At 34.7% G+C, this 20,990-nt stretch overlaps 1 protein-coding gene and 2 long non-coding RNA genes across 3 annotated transcripts; 2 read left to right on the forward strand and 1 right to left on the reverse strand.

Moving 5' to 3' along the window:
- Positions 1–2,373: 2,373 nt before the first annotated feature.
- On the forward strand, positions 2,374–3,806 carry LOC134242849 (uncharacterized). The gene is made up of 3 exons (XR_009986933.1): positions 2,374–2,760; positions 3,056–3,162; positions 3,628–3,806. It is a non-coding gene; the product is annotated as an uncharacterized LOC134242849 (long non-coding RNA).
- An 81-nt stretch (positions 3,807–3,887) lies between these two features.
- LOC134242843 (uncharacterized) lies at positions 3,888–5,539 on the reverse strand. The gene is made up of 2 exons (XM_062724990.1): positions 3,999–5,539; positions 3,888–3,891 (listed from the first exon to the last, which is right to left on the reverse strand). Exons 1-2 carry the CDS (start codon positions 5,537–5,539, stop codon positions 3,888–3,890), a joined length of 1,545 nt encoding a protein of 514 aa, XP_062580974.1.
- Positions 5,540–6,405: 866 nt separating this feature from the next.
- Positions 6,406–10,713, forward strand: LOC134242812 (uncharacterized). The gene is made up of 3 exons (XR_009986929.1): positions 6,406–6,849; positions 7,708–7,896; positions 10,309–10,713. It is a non-coding gene; the product is annotated as an uncharacterized LOC134242812 (long non-coding RNA).
- The last annotated feature ends 10,277 nt before the right edge of the window (positions 10,714–20,990 follow it).

Consider the following 20,990-nt stretch of genomic DNA (forward strand, 5'->3'; position numbering starts at 1 on the left):
CATTTTCAATACTGCAGAGGTGTGAGTAAAATTGAAAGAAAAGAATTACCCCATTTTCAGGAACATATTTGTAGTGTTGGTGATGAGAATAGTGAAATTATTCAATTCAGGTCCAGAAACTGTTTCAAAGTTCTGCCATTTAGCACATCAAATGCATCATCATATTCAACTTGTAAAAACTGTAAAAAATTGAAAAAGAAGCCAAAAATGAATAAATCTGAAAGTGAGGCCCAAAATTCTGATGAAAACATTACACTCAAAGAACAAGTTACAGAAAATGATGAGATTATATTGCAAAAAACTGATCATGATGATTTGAGTGCAATTTTCAAAACAATTTTTCCTGAATGTTCCTTGAAAATGCAAACATTTCTAATGAAACAAAAAATGGCTTTGGAGCGAAACCCAAATGGCAGAAGATGGAGTAAAGAAATTGTAAGGCTGTGTTTGACTTTGTATTGCAGAAGTCCAAGGGGTTATAGTGAATTGAGAAACAGTAATTTTCTGAAATTACCCTCTCAGAATTTATTAAGAAAGTACAAGAACTCTGTTCACCAAGAGGGTGGGATTAAAAACGATATGCTTGAATGGATGGCTAACGAAGCCAAATTAAAGAATATTCCCCCTGCAGGATACGAAGGCGGCCTAATAATTGATGAAATGTCTATACAACCAGATTTACAATTTCGTAAACGAAATAATGAAATCGAATTAATTGGATTTACTGAATGTACGCCAGAGTCCATAGTATTTGACCAAATGAAAAATGGCAAAAGAGAAAAAACTCTAGCTACTCATGTTTTGCAATTGGTATTTTTAGGTTTCACAGGTTTTCGCTTCCCTTTTGCCCATTTTCCATCTCATACTGCATCAGGTCATGAACTTTATTTACTTGTATGGAAATCTGTAAACATGCTTTCAGCCTATGGGTTCACAATTCAATATATCAGTACAGATGGTGCCCAAAGCAATAGAGACTTGTACAAAATATTGATACCAAATTTCGATACTTCAAATCCAATTACATGTTCGTTCAAAAACATTTTCTCTCGGAATGAAAATCAGAAGTTATTCTTCATCATGGACATTTCACATGTGTTGAAAAAAATTAGAAACAATGTATCGAAAAGTGGTAAATCTGGATTCTGTAAAAGACATTTAAAATACAAGGACAAATTTATTGAATGGGATCACTTCAAAGATGCATATCTGTGGGATATTTCTACAAATCCATTTCCTATCCATCACAAACTCGCACAGGAACATATCTACTTAACGTCAGAAAGTAAAATGAGGAATCATTTAGCTGAAGATGTGTTAAACGGTGAGATGTTGCATTTGATGAAACTATATCGTGAGAGTCTAGGTGATGCTGGGCACAAGCTCGATGGAACAATAGAAATGTTGACCCATACTAGTGCACTAATAAGGAACTTCAGAGACTCTAGACCAATTACTGATGTCAGTGATGACAGACTAAAGGAAAACAAGGATGCACTGCAATGGTTCATTGAGTGGGAACAGACAATCAAACAGGATAAATTGATTAAAAACAAGGAAAAACATCTCATATCTCACCAGACAAGGGAAGATATAATTTCTTCAATTATGGGGTTTGAAGAGTTGTGTGTGTACAAATTAAAATCTTGCAATGCATCCATCATCCCTAGTCGCGTCAACAGTGATGTGATAGAGAACATGTTCTGTCAGCAGAGAACATTACACAACGGGGCCAATACTAATCCCACCTACCTAGGTTATTGTCATTCAGTTAATTCAGTAATTCTTGGGCAAGCTTCGATATCTCGAAAATCCAATGTAGGTGGTGGTGAAGGAGCACAATTACCAGTACAGCATGATGCTAAACCAAAGGTATGGAATATACCTGTAAGACAACATATAAATCAAATAAAATAATATATTTTTTGGAGAAAACATGTTTTTTTTATTGATGAACAATTATATTCTATGAGAATCCACTCCTTAATATGTTAAATGCAATACATATAGATAATCACTTTATAAGTAGTTTTTAATCTTGAAAGATATATTACAGCAACAAAATAATTAGTTATTACTGTCATTAAAAACTTTGACTTTTAATAAAATAGAGTACACTTTTTTGGATGCAAACAATTGGAATAATTACAGAATAGGTCATTAAGGGCAAATTACATGTAATTTAAAAGTTACAGAAAAAAACTTAGTACATTACAAATATCTGAAACCATATAAAATAATTTAAAAAGGATCAAATTCATACATGTATTAATGAATTGAAACATGCAAACAAGTGTACATACCCATCTTATTGGCATAGCGGGCAAATATAGATCCCCTCAGGCTGACTGATACTAGACCATTCCTCCTCATCCTGTAAATTCGCACAATTCCTGTGGTACCACAAATTACAAGTATCACAGCTTATCCAGTCCTCACCGTCAACATAATGTCCATTACATACTGCGCAGTCCTCATCTTGATCATCTACATTAGCTGCTGGAGTCTTCTTCTTGATGCTTCCTTTACCTTTTCCCTTTCCTTTACCCTTTCCCTTTCCTTTACCTTTCCCTTTTCCCTTCCTTGATTGACATTCTGTGGAAATTTTTGTAGGTGGGAGTCCTGAAGGCAAAGAATCAGAAGTAACACTGACAGGAGCTGGGGGAGGCTGTGGGGGGACGTATCCACTCGGTCCTGGAATATCTTCAACTTCAGGCACAGAACGTGAAGATGCATCTGACGGAAGTTTGTTTGGACAAGGTATGGAATCACAGTTTAAGATCACTCTGTTAAGATTTAAAGTTATATCTTCTTTTTTCTTTTGAGATGAAATCTTAATTTCATACATTTGGCATAGAAGAAGTAAATCCTTTTTCGTGAAAGATAAAAGGAATTTTTCATTCATTACCACTTCAGATTTTAGCCGCAAGTGTGAGCTAATTCTGTCCTTTGACTTGTCCTCCAATAGAAACTGCATATTAAATGTCTTTACAGGTTTTCTGGACTTCTTCTCTACAACTTTTTTTCGAAGAGCCTTACCCTTTTCTTTTTTTAGGAAGGACAGATAGTCTCTCCGAAATTGACTGAACGCCACCTTCAAGAATAACTGAATCACTGAATGATAGAGTTCTATGAAGTTTCCACAAGAAGTTACAATTGAGTGTAAGATACTTTCAATGTTTTCTTCATCACCAGATGGAACAACATAATTTTTATTTAAAGTGTCAATCCATACTTCAAACAGTTCAGTGTTTTTGTTAAGTTCATCTATAACAATGTTGAATAGGCTTTTCCCATGATAAACAAGATTGATGTGTGTCAATTTTTCCCTGCACAAAGTTTCAAGTTTCATGAAAAAATCAAAACCAGGATCAGTCAAGTTTGTAAGACTTTCTCTTACATTTTGTTTTCTCTTAGTTTCTTGTAAACTTCCAACATCTTTGGTCGAATCCTTCAACTCATCATATGAAATACACAATGAATTTAAAATGTTCATTTGACTTTGAAGTTCTAATATTTTAGAATTGTCTCTCTCCGCAAATAATGAATTTCTTGTTTTCAATGACAAGTTGTGTTTCAGTTTTGCTATAACGTATCCACTAATGTACCTTATTTTCCCTCTTGCAGGTGCTGGCAGTTCTTCTGCTGACATTGAAGTGCTCTTGATAGATTCAGGATCTTGAAGATTGAGATGCCCTGATAAATCTTCAAAGAACTTTCTCTCCAGATAAAATACAAGTGTTGTCAGAAACTGAAACTGTGGTCCACTGTCTGTTATTGAATAAATATTAAGCATTGATATTACGCTGTCTCTGTAGTCATCAGAACTTAAGTATTTATTAAATTTAACAAAAAAATCATTTTGCTGTTTGGCAGAGTATGTTTTTTCACCTTCAGGTAGACACATCAAACCTATGTCTTCAATGACTGAGGACTGCAATTGGTACCAATCATGATAGATTTGGAAATTTTCTAGAATTCTTTGTTTAAAGGAAAACATCTCATTTTCCAAAGGCGTTCCAACAAATTCAGAAAAAGCGGAATCTAGGGCTGCCTTTGCATTTGATGATGACTCCTCTCCAGTAATAATTTGTTGTTCAATAAGAGAGTCTAAAATTTCCAATTTCTCAATTTCACTATCTGAAAAATCAGAGTCAGAGTCAAAATTTGCATCAATACTTCTATTTTCTGAAAGGTCGAAATCATCATCATCACCATCATCATCATCAGAGTCTTGAGTTTCTTCACTTCTAATTCCCCTACAGCAAGACAAATCATTTTGCACATTGCCTATGGTAAAATTTTCATAAAGCTTTGTAACATGGAGTGGATGCTTGCGACATAATGTTTTTTTGAAATTTATCACTCGTAGACCCTCAACATCCTGTGCTCGTCCTACAGCAACACCAATTTGCCCTGGCTGATAACAGTTTTCACAATTAATGACAACATTCTTCAAGGTCATTCCTTGTGCTTTATGCACAGTCATTGCATATGCTAATTTCAATGGTAATTGAGTTCTTTTTGCTATGGTAATCTTATCCACTGGATCAAAAGTTGTAAAAACCACTGGCTTAACAGTCACAATAGTGTTTCTTTTTTCAAAAACAAATTTCACATCAACAGAGTCAGACATGAGTTGAACGACAGTGCCACATAAGCCATTCACTAAAGAATCACTTAAATTTCTGACAAGCATCACTGGACAACCAACTTTAAGTCCTAAATTTTTGGGTGCTAGGAATTTGCTTAAATAGTGGTTGGATCCTTCATCTGTTGCTTTGTACAGTTTGAGTTCTCCTGGTAAATTTTGTAATTTGTTATAATTGAAAATGTCTACATCATAATTGCGGGCAAAGAGATGAGTACACTCTTCCTCATTGGGAAGTGGTCGGTCTAAAGACTTCAGAAAAGCTACACTTTCATCAGACGGATCTCCTATCTCTAGCTCATTTATACATTTGATAAGAGTAGGGTCACTCTGTCTATGTATAATGTTTAATTTCACTTTATGTGGGAAGCAGTTATTAAACCATGGTAATTTATAACAGTGGTTACCTGGATCACCAATAATTTCATTAGCGACTGGGGGTAACTGATAAAAGTCACCAGCAAGAATAACTTGCATTCCCCCAAAATAACGGTCATTGTTTCTTATATTTCTACATAGCATTTCTAATTGATTAAACGTTTTGGCACTTATCATGGATATTTCGTCAATAACAAGAAGTTCTGTGGTTTCAATGTTATTTTTAACTTTAACAAAACGTTCATCTGACAGAACAAGGTGGATAAGTTCCTCTGTGACATGCCTCCCATCCTCGATTCCCGACCACTTGTGTAGAGTGATAGCCCCCAGGTCACCATAATGAGTGGCTGCTATGCCCGTGGAACACACGATGGCGACATTTCTTTCTTTTCTATATTTTCTAACAATGTTCTTAATAAGATATGTCTTTCCTGTACCTGCCTGGCCACTTATAATTAAATTATGGCCATTTGATAAACGGAATGCCAATTCCTGGTCTTCGTCAAACATTGTTATTATTGTACAAAGCTATTTTCGCGGACTTTTTGTTTACACATTTCGTAATTCTCTTACCTTTTCATTGTTTCTATGTACATTCGGAACTTCTCAGTTAAGCAGGAGAGTTATCTTCCTTGCGATAGGTGGCGTGATTTTTTCACTTCCGTTCATTAAGGTATGAGCAGTTCAAAATCCGATAAGTTGTCGGTGAAAAAGTTGCCATTTGACCCAGTAAATAAACGTATATTATTGTGACATGTAGAATTTCAGTGAGGGAAATATTCAGGACACGGCGTGATATCACCGTTTTAGTGGTAAGTACCGTTTTATAGGACTTTTTAAAAAAAAATCCTAGGCAGTGCCTCTCGGATGACAGACGAAGTTGGCAACCTTGTTATTTTTATATATATAGTGGGATACGAATTTTTATAAACTGTTTGTTTTTCGTAATTTTTTGCTTTGATGGTATGGATTACATCACAAATATGATAGTTTAAGAAAAAAAAATCGAAAAGGCCCGAGGGTCTATAATGGGGGGGGGGGGGGGGGGTCCTGTCCTCAGGCACCTGTGCATACATGTGCACATTTTTAGTTGATGCATCTAAAAGATATAGTTTTGATTCGGTGTTTCTTTGTTTTCTTTTTATTCAAATACTTTTAAAATGTGATGATGTACACAACAATAATTAGTACCTAGTTTAGAGGATTTTTTCGCGCTTGTTTGTAAACAACGCGCGGCATTGTGGGAAATAGGAAGGTACTAAAGACGCGATGTACTAAACACTGATTTGACCTGATTCAAATTTGTCTGTTAATGTTCCAAACAATTGAATTTTTGTATAGCATATGCCTCGAAGTCATAAAGTCTGTAAATAAGTAATTTAAAATACTCAATATTACCATTTAATTAAAAATTAAAACGTCAGGTAAATATCAGGTCTCTAGTATATCCCGTTTTTAGTGTGCCCCTTCGAGTCGACGTCGGACACATGTTTGCCATGGTTTACAAACTGAAAATAGAATGATTTGTGAAGTTGAACATTTTCTCACAAAGAATCCGTTTGTAGACATGTACACTCATTTAATCTGCAGCTACGAAGTACTTTGTCACTTCTCTGGAACATTATTCTAAGCAGAATTATGCCGATTCATATATTCTAAGAATCTTGTGTGAATTGATTACGAGGAAATTCTGACTGTCACATTAACAAGGATGAACACTCTTGACTCTGCTTCGGATTCCCAGTGATAATTGTATCGTGTGATGAAAGAGATGACGGCGACATTTTAATGTATGATTGGCTTGGACCATTGGAATGAAGGTTAGAATATTTTTATTACTTAAAATTTACACTACTGATTACATGACAGTGACATACATTGATGTTATTAGAAATACACAGACACACCGATATATTATCTGTTTTACAGTTCAGACGCTCTCTGTTTACCTTGTAAATCCCCACAGCTTTATATTTTATTTTTTTTAAATTTGAGGATGTAATTTCAACAGTCCTACTATCTATCATAGTGATCATACTCTATAATTCAAACTGCACTTAATGTTACAGAATATATTCAACTAATTATATATTGACAGTGTGACTGTAAGGGTGAGGGCAGATACTTATTTAGTTTTAATTTAGATTGTGCTTGTCAAGCCGCATTTGACATTTGGTGCTTCCATGCTCAGTGTTCACACTGAGAGTTTATTCAAATGTTTAATTCGAATGAATTCACTGCTCGTTAAATTACTTCCCATTAGCTCCATGTGAACATGAGTAAGGATAGCTAATTCAAATTAAATAGAAATGAATTTTGAATGTAGCTTAAACATGTTAAAGAAGCTAAGCACTGTGGGTCCAAAGTATACTGCGGAAAAATTGTGTGGAGCAATGTGCAAGTCACAATCTTCTTTTGCCAAGGTCTTATCATAAGAGCTCGCATTATGGGCAGGGATTTGTGCTGCTGTCTGGACTCGCTATAAATAGATGTTCTCAAAAAGTCTAAATTATTTAATATCATACTTTACTGACAAAAAAGGACAAATATTGCTCAGTTAAATTGCAAAAGAAATTTGTTTAAAAAAATTGTAATAATAGAAAGTTTGCTTTTTTGTTTGATAAGACTACTGTAATGGTTTAATGTTTGTTTATTTGCCTTAATCATACATTTTTCAGTCATTTCATGGTGCCACCACTTGGGATGGTATTAGCTGCAAATATAGACTTGTACTCAGCACTTATTGCCTTTAAGAAGTATGAGATCCATTTTGTGCTAACACCTACCGTGACACAGAATCTTGGTTTATGCAGTCTCATAGGAGTAACCTGTCTAAAGCATTTAGCAATGGGATTGGAACCTGCGACGTAAGGTTCAGCTTCTTATTGATACTTTGATTTATAATATTTATTTGAGAATTTCACTCATTCACATACTTAGAGATGTTGATATATATTGTTGAATAGCATCAATTTAGACCTTTACTTAGCTAAGTAAACATGTACTGTGAGGTTTTTAAGGTCTCATTCATTTTATATGCCAGATGCATGTTAAGGAACATTACTGCATAAATGTTTTTGTCTTAAATTTGAAGCTCTTTACTAATATAGAGATATGTTAGTGTTAAACCTCTTCAAATTAGGGTAGACCTTTACTTTAAACTCAGCAATGTGAGTGTGTTGTGTGAACTTGTGTTAGCGAGACAGTGTGTTGTATGAATTTGTGTTAGCAAGGCAGTGTGTTTTGTGAACTTAATTGTGTTAGCCTGACAGTGGGTTGTGTGAATTCTTGTTAGCTTGTGTTGTGTAAACTCGTGTTAGCGGGACAGCGTGTTGTGTGAAATCATGTATAAAGTGTAAGTGTGACAGTGTGTTGTGTAAACTCGTGTTAGCTAGACAGAGTGTTGATTGAACTCGTATTAGCGAGACTTCGTGTTGTGTAAACTCGTGTTAGTGAGACTGCGTGTTGTGTAAACTCGTGTTAGCGAGACTGCATGTTGTGTAAACTCATGTTAGCGAGACAGCGTGCTGTGTGAACTCTTATTAACGAGACAGCATGTTGTGTGAATTCGTGTTAGCGTGACAGTGTGTTGTGTGAACTTGTTATCCTGAAAATTTGTCGTGTGAACTGGTGTTAGAGAGATAGTGTGTTGTGTGAACTCGTGTTAGCGAGATTGCATATTGTGTGAACTGGTGTTAGCCAGACTGCGTGTTATGTGAACTCGTGTTAGGGATATTGCATGTTTTTTGAATTTGTGTTAGCGTGACAGTGTGTTGTGTGAACTCGTGTTAGCCTGACAGTGTGTTGTGTGAAATGGTATTAGGATGACAGTGTGTTGTGTGAAATGGTATTAGGATGACAGTGTGTTATCGCAACAGCGTTTGGTGCGAACTTGTGTTAGTGAATAGTGAGACAGCCTGTTTTGTGAATTCGTGTTAGCGTGACAGTGTGTTGTGTGAACTGGTGTTAGCCTGACAGCGTGTTGTGTGAAATGGTATTAGAATGACAGTGTGTTGTGTGAAATGGTATTAGGATGACAGTGTGTTATCGCAACAGCATTTGGTGCGAACTTGTGTTAGTGAATAGTGAGACAGGCTGTTTTGTGACTTTGTGTTAGCGTGACAGTGTATTGTGTAAACTCGTGTTAGCGTGACAGTGTATTGTGTAAACTCGTGTTAGTGAGACTGCGTGTTGTGTAAACTCATGTTAGCGTGACAGTGTGTTGTGTGAATTCATCTAAGGGTGACAGTGTGTTGCATGTACTTGTGTTAGCTAGACAGTGTATTGTATGAACTCGTATTAGCGAGACTGCGTGTTGTGTAAAACTTGTGTTAGCAAGACAGCGTGTTGTGTGAACTTGTGTTAGCGAGACAGCGTGTTTGTGAATTTGTGTTAGCATGATAGTGTGTTGTGTGAACTCGTGTTAGCCTGATATTTTGTTGTGTGAAATTGTATTAGCGTGACAGTGTGTTGTGTGTTCGTGTGACAGCGTGTGGTGCGAACTTGTGTTAGTGCGAAAGTGTTTTTCAGTGTTGTGATGGCGAGCTGTGTGATAGCCTAATGGCGTCTTTTGTGTCGGTAAGATGGCACGCTTTTATGAAAGTGCTATTGAGCTTTAGCAAGTGGCCCTATCTGGACACGCCTTATTATAATTGATCAGTTCTCAGATATACAGTCAATTACCGGTTTTATTGTCACCATGAAATCAGCATTTACAGTTGCAATTACCTAGTTAGTAATCATAAGATATTGGTTTGCCAGTTTTAAAATTATGGTGTTCCAATGATGTGAAGTTGCAGTGTGTTAGCATGTTAATTTCAACAGACTGCCACTCCAATGCAGCTTTAAACAACACGCTGCTGTGTTTACACAAAACAAAATATCATGCAAACACAACTCTAAACAATCTGTTGAGTGTTAGCTTCACTGCATGTTGGATTTAGTGTGCTGGCATATTATCACTGACGTACATGCTAGCACATTGTCACCTCGTGCTAGTATGTTGTCATAAATACTCTAGCACATTATCCTAAACCCGCTAGTGCATTATTACTTTGCACTTGTATGTTGTCTTATTAGGGGATAGCATAAATGACTACCTTAATTGGTGTAAACTTCTTTTAATTGATGAAAGAGTACATTAAAATTTACAAATTATACACAGAAAATGTGACAATATCTTATCTCTCAATTTGATAATCTAATTTATAATCTCATGAATTGCACTTTTTATTAGTAAAAGAATTATAAATTAAAAAATTTCAATTTCTTTTGGATAGGTGTGACTCATCTGAATACTGAATTTTGATACCAAGCATGACCATGATTTGCCAGAAGATCATCTGTTTGGATGTGACATGGAATAAACAGCATAGTGAAAATAAGTCAAGTTTTGGTTTGTGAAGACAATTTTTAAACACACTGTGTATCATTTTTAAATTTTGATTTGACAACATAAATCCACAAATATGAACATATCAATTGCTCTCAGTTTTTCAAGTGAAATAGTTTTTGTAACAGAAATACATGTACCAGTAATTACATTGGAATAAATGTTATTTTTAAATATAATAATATTTTGTTTGTGTAGCATGTTGACCTCTTTATTAAGGTCTTCCCTTTCAAAGTTTAGACTTACTTATTCAAATGATTAAGATAGATCCTCTGTCTTCAGCAGGAATATAAGATCTTGTGTTAGCCTGACAGTGTGTTGTGTGAAATGGTATTAGAATGACAGTGTGTTGTGTGAAATGGTATTAGGATGACAGTGTGTTATCGCAACAGCATTTGGTGCGAACTTGTGTTAGTGAATAGTGAGACAGGCTGTTTTGTGACTTTGTGTTAGCATGACAGTGTATTGTGTAAACTCGTGTTAGCGTGACAGTGTATTGTGTAAACTCGTGTTAGTGAGACTGCGTGTTGTGTAAACTCATGTTAGCGTGACAGTGTGTTGTGTGAATTCATCTAAGGGTGACAGTGTGTTGCATGTACTTGTGTTAGCTAGACAGTGTATTGTATGAACTCGTATTAGCGAGACTGCGTGTTGTGTAAAACTTGTGTTAGCAAGACAGTGTGTTGTGTGAACTTGTGTTAGCGAGACAGCGTGTTTGTGAATTTGTGTTAGCATGATAGTGTGTTGTGTGAACTCGTGTTAGCCTGATATTTTGTTGTGTGAAATTGTATTAGCGTGACAGTGTGTTGTGTGTTCGTGTGACAGCGTGTGGTGCGAACTTGTGTTAGTGCGAAAGTGTTTTTCAGTGTTGTGATGGCGAGCTGTGTGATAGCCTAATGGCGTCTTTTGTGTCGGTAAGATGGCACGCTTTTATGAAAGTGCTATTGAGCTTTAGCAAGTGGCCCTATCTGGACATGCCTTATTATAATTGATCAGTTCTCAGATATACAGTGAATTACCGGTATTATTGTCACCATGAAATCAGCATTTACAGTTGCAATTACCTAGTTAGTAATCATAAGATATTGGTTTGCCAGTTTTAAAATTATGGTGTTCCAATGATGTGAAGTTGCAGTGTGTTAGCATGTTAATTTCAACAGACTGCCACTCCAATGCAGCTTTAAACAACACGCTGCTGTGTTTACACAAAACAAAATATCATGCAAACACAACTCTAAACAATCTGTTGAGTGTTAGCTTCACTGCATGTTGGATTCAGTGTGCTGGCATATTATCACTGACGTACATGCTAGCACATTGTCACCTCGTGCTAGTATGTTGTCATAAATACTCTAGCACATTATCCTAAACCCGCTAGTGCATTATTACTTTGCACTTGTATGTTGTCTTATTAGGGGATAGCATAAATGACTACCTTAATTGGTGTAAACTTCTTTTAATTGATGAAAGAGTACATTAAAATTTACAAATTATACACAGAAAATGTGACAATATCTTATCTCTCAATTTGATAATCTAATTTATAATCTCATGAATTGCACTTTTTATTAGTAAAAGAATTATAAATTAAAAAATTTCAATTTCTTTTGGATAGGTGTGACTCATCTGAATACTGAATTTTGATACCAAGCATGACCATGATTTGCCAGAAGATCATCTGTTTGGATGTGACATGGAATAAACAGCATAGTGAAAATAAGTCAAGTTTTGGTTTGTGAAGACAATTTTTAAACACACTGTGTATCATTTTTAAATTTTGATTTGACAACATAAATCCACAAATATGAACATATCAATTGCTCTCAGTTTTTCAAGTGAAATAGTTTTTGTAACAGAAATACATGTACCAGTAATTACATTGGAATAAATGTTATTTTTAAATATAATAATATTTTGTTTGTGTAGCATGTTGACCTCTTTATTAAGGTCTTCCCTTTCAAAGTTTAGACTTACTTATTCAAATGATTAAGATAGATCCTCTGTCTTCAGCAGGAATATAAGATCTTGTGTTAGCCTGACAGTGTGTTGTGTGAAATGGTATTAGAATGACAGTGTGTTGTGTGAAATGGTATTAGGATGACAGTGTGTTATCGCAACAGCATTTGGTGCGAACTTGTGTTAGTGAATAGTGAGACAGGCTGTTTTGTGACTTTGTGTTAGCGTGACAGTGTACTGTGTAAACTCGTGTTAGCGTGACAGTGTATTGTGTAAACTCGTGTTAGTGAGACTGCGTGTTGTGTAAACTCATGTTAGCGTGACAGTGTGTTGTGTGAATTCATCTAAGGGTGACAGTGTGTTCCATGTACTTGTGTTAGCTAGACAGTGTATTGTATGAACTCGTATTAGCGAGACTGCGTGTTGTGTAAAACTTGTGTTAGCAAGACAGCGTGTTGTGTGAACTTGTGTTAGCGAGACAGCGTGTTTGTGAATTTGTGTTAGCATGATAGTGTGTTGTGTGAACTCGTGTTAGCCTGATATTTTGTTGTGTGAAATTGTATTAGCGTGACAGTGTGTTGTGTGTTCGTGTGACAGCGTGTGGTGCGAACTTGTGTTAGTGCGAAAGTGTTTTTCAGTGTTGTGATGGCGAGCTGTGTGATAGCCTAATGGCGTCTTTTGTGTCGGTAAGATGGCACGCTTTTATGAAAGTGCTATTGAGCTTTAGCAAGTGGCCCTATCTGGACACGCCTTATTATAATTGATCAGTTCTCAGATATACAGTGAATTACCGGTATTATTGTCACCATGAAATCAGCATTTACAGTTGCAATTACCTAGTTAGTAATCATAAGATATTGGTTTGCCAGTTTTAAAATTATGGTGTTCCAATGATTTGAAGTTGCAGTGTGTTAGCATGTTAATTTCAACAGACTGCCACTCCAATGCAGCTTTAAACAACACGCTGCTGTGTTTACACAAAACAAAATATCATGCAAACACAACTCTAAACAATCTGTTGAGTGTTAGCTTCACTGCATGTTGGATTCAGTGTGCTGGCATATTATCACTGACGTACATGCTACATGTAGCACATTGTCACCTCGTGCTAGTATGTTGTCATAAATACTCTAGCACATTATCCTAAACCCGCTAGTGCATTATTACTTTGCACTTGTATGTTGTCTTATTAGGGGATAGCATAAATGACTACCTTAATTGGTGTAAACTTCTTTTAATTGATGAAAGAGTACATTAAAATTTACAAATTATACACAGAAAATGTGACAATATCATCTCTCAATTTGATAATCTAATTTATAATCTCATGAATTGCACTTTTTATTAGTAAAAGAATCATAAATTAAAAAATTTCAATTTCTTTTGGATAGGTGTGACTCATCTGAATACTGAATTTTGATACCAAGCATGACCATGATTTGCCAGAAGATCATCTGTTTGGATGTGACATGGAATAAACAGCATAGTGAAAATAAGTCAAGTTTTGGTTTGTGAAAACAATTTTTAAACACACTGTGTATCATTTTTAAATTTTGATTTGACAACATAAATCCACAAATATGAACATATCAATTGCTCTCAGTTTTTCAAGTGAAATAGTTTTTGTAACAGAAATACATGTACCAGTAATTACATTGGAATAAATGTTATTTTTAAATATAATAATATTTTGTTTGTGTAGCATGTTGACCTCTTTATTAAGGTCTTCCCTTTCAAAGTTTAGACTTACTTATTCAAATGATTAAGATAGATCCTCTGTCTTCAGCAGGAATATAAGATCTTGTAATATGTGTATTTTTTACAGTATAATGTAAAAAAAATTGTTATTTTGGCACATACAACTAATTAAAGGCATAAACATGTGTATGATTCCAAGGAATTCAGTACATAGGGCATGTACATGTAGTTTTCTAAAACAAGATTGAAGAGATGTCCAGTCGCATTTCAATGTCAACTCCAAAACTGTGCCTGTTGCATACTTATTAGCCCATCTGAGCTAAAGGAACCAGTAAATTTTTTAAAAACAATTTTATCCATTATCATCATTGTCTAAAATTTCACAATATCATTTTCCAGAACCAAAGTGAAACTTGGCACAGAGCATCCTTAGTGTAGGGGATTCAAATTGTTCTTATGCAGGGCAATACCTTCAAAGAGATTTGTTTCTTTAATGCTGTAAATGTATTATATTTAGCTTGTACAATATTTGGTGGAAATTGACTTTTGAATAAGTTAGCGTAGATATTCTTATTTATGTTTATGTACAAGACTTTTAGCTTTGTACTTGATTTAGTGATGGCTGCATTCCGCCAAAGCCGCTAAAAAAGAATACACAGCCATATGTAATATGTTCACAATATACCTTTCAGAGAATTTTACACTCCTATTGAGGTACCACCAGTTGCTGGTGGAAAGCTTCAAATTCGAAACATACACAACACATTTCTGTGCGTTTATTATAAAAGTATTGTTCTACTTACTGATTGCAACTAATGAAGATTGTTCATCATTATTGTAAATACATTTGGATTTTTTGAATTATTATATAATTTGTTTATTTTATTTACCTAGTTATATTGTATATTAAATGATTTTAAAGCCATTTTTAAGATGGTAATGTAGCAAAACACTTATGTTTCTGTAGTATGACACGTTTCACAAACATAATTGCAACAAACATGATATATCCGATATCAAAAGTCATAATATTGGAAGTTAAACTGTTGTGGATACGATTTCAAGAATGCTGTTAGAGAGAGTACCCTTTAGACCTCATGCTCACACCAAATTAAAGAATTCAAGTAAGGGTTTTTGAGACAAATCGAAAAAGAGAATGTTAGCAAAGTTGACAATCTAGACAGAAACATTTAATCTTTTGCTTATCGCTTGGAAGGAAGACCCACTCGTTGCTTTGCAACGAGCTTTGCTCTAGTTATTCTTTTTTTTTCTTCTACTTCCTAGACGCCAACTTTGAGGCCTCATATCTCACTCATTTCTTAATAGATTTTGCTCAAATTTTCAGACATTTTAGATGGTAATAAACTCTATCAGAATGATGTCTAACATTTTAAAAATTTTCTTCCACTTATGAGTTATTTCCCTTTATATGAAAAATTATAGGCTTTCGTTTCCGGATAAAGGCTCAGAGACCACAAAAGCTGGAGCAGAAATTTTATTGGTTTTAGATAACAGAAGGATTGAAGTTGTGCACATCGGTTTTTGTTTTTCGATTTCTGTATTCAAAATGGCGCTTTATAGGGGTCAAAAATTAGAACGCCTAAAAGAGTGAAAATTTACACATATTTTCCTTTTTTTCTTGAAAACTAAAAATATTTTGTTAAGACATATTGAATAAAAGTTGTGCATTATTGCAAGAGCTTTCATTTGATATCATTAAAAAGGGGCTGGCCCCTAAAATTAGGGATCTTATGCGTAGAATTGCAGTAAACTTGCCGTAAGTAATAAATATTTTACAACGCTGTATCATATCTTTTTTTTTTAATTAGGTTTTAAACGTGTTCTTTGGTTCCCGTTCAGAGTATTCAATGGCATCATTTTCATTTTTATTAATCAAGATATTTCCAAGAGAAAGAGTTATAGAAAAAGCACGAACTAGTATCTTTTCTTCGTTTAAATATGAACACAAACAATATGAACGAAAACGATAAATGCCCGGATCTCATAAAAAGAACTTTTAAAGAGTCAAATAATACAAAAATTATTTACCGCGCGATTCTCACATTCACCTGGAATCCAGATTTTAAGCGTGTGTACCATTGCGTAATCTTACGATTACACGTGTCCAAGAAAATCTAAAGCGACACACCGCGGCGAACCATTGACCCCGTAGTCATAGACAAAATATTGGTGTATTAAACCTATTTTACAATTAATGGAAAATTATTATTGTCGGATATTCGAGATTAATATGTTGGCTTATCTTTGTTTTAAATTTGATCGTGATACATGTTTATCTAAAACAGATATCTAGGCTTTGTGTTTGTTTACAATTACGCGACCAATCATTCCTTTTCCTTCCATCGCTTGTTGACATTAATTTACACAGCGTGGTCGAATGTTAAATCTAATTTTACAAACTTACGAAAAACATTATTTTCTGTAAGTAAATCGAATCTTTCAAAAATATTTTAAAATATCTTAGGTTAGACTTTAGAACAAAACGCCGGGGTATTTATTTTAAATATGTACATTAATCAATCTTCAATTTTTATAGTTCGTTAGTTCAATGTGTAATTTTACTTTTCATTTTGACGATTCATAGCGTAAGGACTGGCGATCTGCGGTTACTTAACTTCAACCAATATTGATTTAAATGCACAAGCTTAATTTGTGCTTTTAACACACAAATAAATCTGTTTTCCCGATTTTCCCAAACACATTTTTTTTCATCACAGATTTTTACCATGGCTATTTCAGTTTTAAACTTTTAAAGAAAATCTTCCGAATCGTAAGGATCTAATTAGAATTATACTCAATGAAATGGACTAAACATCGATAAGTATCTCCCCACCTGTAAACTTCATAAGTGACTTCTGTGCTTGCACAATGCCCATTTTTATTACAGGTTGAATAGTCAAGTTGAAAAAATAATTCAAGATTTTAAAGCAATGAATTTAATTTGTGTAATAATTTATTCAAAACCTGTAAATAACTAGAGCCGAGCTCGTTGCAAAGCAACGAGTAGGTCTTCCGTCGGAGCTGCGGACAGGGAGAAATGACCTTGGGTCAAGGTCATGCCACGTTCTAATGTTAAAGCAATCTTTTAAGGGTAGATGTCATCGTATTTATGTTTTACTATTAAATATGATAGTAAAGGAATGTTTGCGACCTTGACCGTGTTAAAATGACCTTACGTCACACCACGACACACGCTGGTGATAAGCAAAGCCATTTGTGTGCTACCGTATTGACGAATTCTTAAGCTATACTTTTTTCGATAGGCCTTGTCACATCTAATACGTGTATACATGTGTAAATCTAGGTATGAAAGTGTTATCCTTTCTTTATCAAAAGTCATGGTCAATTTTAAGCAATGTTTAAAGCCGGTTTAACTTCAAGGTCAAAGTTCATTATATGCTAGTATTTGTAATGATTTTATCACAGGTCACATACATTTGATTTTTGTGTAATACGAAAACCCTATCTCTTCTCATTCAAAAGTTATGATCAAGATTAAAATTGTGAAAAGTAAGTCAAGCCTCAGGGTCACGTTGTCAAAATCAGCATATCGGTATTTTCAAAAAAAAAAAATTGTTGTTACAGGTAATACATGTACACAGTGGTAAAATAAAAGCCCTAATCGATCTCTTTTCTCTCAAAAGGTATGACTATGGTTAATGTTTTTGAAAAGTGGGTCAAACTTCAAGGTCAAAGGGTAAAAAATCATAATGAATTTTCAAAGGTGTTGACACAGGTATTACATGTACATGTTTATAAAATGAAAGCTTTCAATAGTTATGGTCAATTTAAATTAATGTTATTTTTTAAGTTGGTCAAGATCAAGGTCACGGGGTTAAAAATCACAGTATATTTGAAAATCACATGTCACAAATAATGCACATGTGAAATATGAAATTTAAGTCCTATTTCAACTCATTCAATAGTTATTATCAAGTTTAAAGTTCTCGTGACAGATGGACACTGTCAGACTGGTTGACAAATAAGGTTTAATGTGCCCTAATAAAAATAGATACACGTTATTTGAACATGAGAAATTGAGAAATACGAAGAATAAAAAACTAGAAAATATTAGAAAAAAATTGCACTGAAGCTATATTCAATATCCGTGTTTTTCAACTGCTTGAATCTAAAAATATTATTTACCGTGTGTCTTTAACACATTCCTTAAATTTTTCTACAGTTAAACATTCCTTACAACCGTTTTTAATAGTCCTTCTGAGCCTGAACTTGAGATAATATGGATGGCACTGTAGCTCTCTGGTGATCCATCTCAATTTTTTTTAGAACAGCTAGCGAGCTACAGATCTGCAGCATGACAATTGTCATAAAGTTAATTTTACAAATTCATTTGAAATGTAACAGAATTGAATTTTATGAAAAGAATTATTTCTAATGCTTATTTTTAACATATACTAAAATTATTTACCTATCAAGTAAAGTTAAGACAGTAAAAAGGAATTTTTCAATCAGTATTTATCTAAGGAATTAGTGTCAATCCTCAACCTCAAAGAGCGTTCGACTTGTATGATACTAGTAATTGCGTATGTGTGATAAAACTGCCGTGGACTATCCCGGACGTGAACATTAGATGTACTGGACATTCCGTCATCAAGAAAATATAGTTTTACTCTGGACTATTCCGAGTTACCAAAACGTTTGTATGTATGTCCCTGTGTGAGCGTTTCAACCTGTCTTTGTTTTATGTGACTTGACTTGATTTATTTTTCAAAATACAAACTTTAACGTTTTATTGCTTGACTTTCGTTTTATAAATCACTTGTGTTACTGCCAATTATATTCTATTAACTTTGTTTAATTGTCGGAAATGCAATGCAAAATTCAGGAAATCAAATGCAGCGAAAACTGGTACCCCCCCCCCCCCCCAAAAAAAAAAAAAACAAAAAAAAAACTAGTACATGTAGTACATGTACACACTTCGATGCTCGATTGTACACTCTAGAAATTAAATAGTTTATGAATAAAAAAGTTTAGTGCGGCATACTCATCTTTGCTAACCTTTTCTTAAATTTATTTGACAACCTGCGAATTATAAACAATATCGCGTATGATTTTTGGTTAATATTATAAAAGGTTATGGAGTAATCATGGATTTCATCACCAGCCCTGACCTGCCATTCTCGACTCTGAAGGAAAGCATTGTATCATTTCATGGGGTTACGTATCGCAATGAGAGGAAATTTAATAATTTAATCTCTTTTAGTCCAATAAACACGAAAGAAAGGCTTGGAATATTTGTATGAAATTACAGGAAGAAATTTTGCATTTGTTATAAGAATTTCTAATTTTTGTTTTTTTCTCGTATTCTTAAAGCTCATGTTGGGTGCTCTTCTGTGTAAAACAGCATGTAATTTAGTTAATATCATGTACATGCACATAAAATCGTGTCATTGTGATATTCTAGCTTTTTATTTGAGGAAATAAAAGAAATTTATGAGCATATCGTAGTAGAAAAGAGGTCGGGTTCGGGTTACAATTTATTACGCACAACAAGTGTTTTAGTCTCGTTCAACCAGACGCTCGGCTGTCTCCGTGAACTCCGACCACATGCGCGGATCTACTGGGGGGGTTCGGGGGGGTCAGGACCCCCCCTGGAATTTACCAGGTAAAAAAATGTATATACTAAAACAAGAAAATAGTTACCATGGACCCCCCTTGGAAAACGCAGACCCCCCCTGGTAAACGCGAATATGTGTGAAATGGTGTGAAATGGGTATGAGAAGTGAAAGGCGATAAAAGTCACCACTTACCCCCCCCCCCCCCCCCCCCCCCCCCCCCCCCCACGAAATAGTTTTTTGACGTTTGGGCGTGTTTCGGTTTTTTTTTTTTTTTTTTGCTTGTCAAGAAATTTCTGGGATTGGATTTTTTTTTGACTGGGGTGGACCCCCCCCTGGAAAAAATTTCTGGATCCGCGCCTGGACCAGCTGGGTGGTCGGAGATTTACGGAGACAGCCGAGGGTCTGGTTGAACGAGACTACAAGTGTTTACGTTCTAATAATAGTCAGTTGTGAATTTACCCTGGAACCACACAGAAGTCTATCGACACCTGTCCCGTTCGAGGTCCACAGCTCAGGTGGGTTGTAACTGACGTTACCCCTCACCATTGCAAGTCTTTATATATATTGTTTATTATTTATTATGTAGATTATCTTACGCACTTCACAACATTGGCGTCGCCGGTAGGATCTTCCGATCGGTGAAGTGCGACATTGTATGTTTATATTACGCGCCATTTTTTTCCCTTTGTTTTTCGTTAAACTTATCAAATACAATTCTTTTTCAAAAAATAAATTCAATGGCGGTTTCTATCATTTCCTTGCTTTTTTCTCATTTTTTCATTTAGATTTGATTGTTGTCGGATTTTCTGATAACGATCATAAACATTTCACTCTTGGGGCGAATTTGTTGCACATAAACTGGTTCGGGTTTTGGTTTAAGGTTTAAAACTAGTTTTTCAAACTGGTTTAAATTTCAATCCGGTTTACCTCGGTAAAACAAATGAACAGTTTATACAAGATGGCGTAAAAAAGATGCAGAACAACATACATGTAAATAAATTTGCTGAAATCTTTTTCTTAATAAAAGAATCCAAGAAACTACAATGTATTTATATTCTTTGATTATATTCTTTGATTATCTTATATATAGTTAAAGTGCAAATGAACACATTTTTTTTACACAAGGAAAGATAAACACTCGGGTAGGTACAGTTACTCTTTCAGATTTCCAATATTTAAGCTGTCTTTACAGCTATGTTCTACAATTTACCATGCATGTTGCAGTTTGTCCAAATGATTCAAAACTTATTTTTGAAAAGGAAAATTTTACATATTCTGTTCATATTGAACAAACACCATTAATTTCAATATGCAG

Source organism: Saccostrea cucullata, unplaced genomic scaffold, assembly GCF_032062105.1.
Source record: "Saccostrea cucullata isolate Sc308-1 unplaced genomic scaffold, CSIRO_AGI_Scuc_v1 ctg304, whole genome shotgun sequence".
NCBI lineage: Eukaryota > Metazoa > Mollusca > Bivalvia > Ostreida > Ostreidae > Saccostrea > Saccostrea cuccullata.

Coding starts and splice junctions, on each gene's coding strand:
- LOC134242843 (XM_062724990.1), bottom strand. CDS start 5,539: ATGTTTGACGAAGACCAGGAATTGGCATTCCGTTTATCAAATGGCCAT.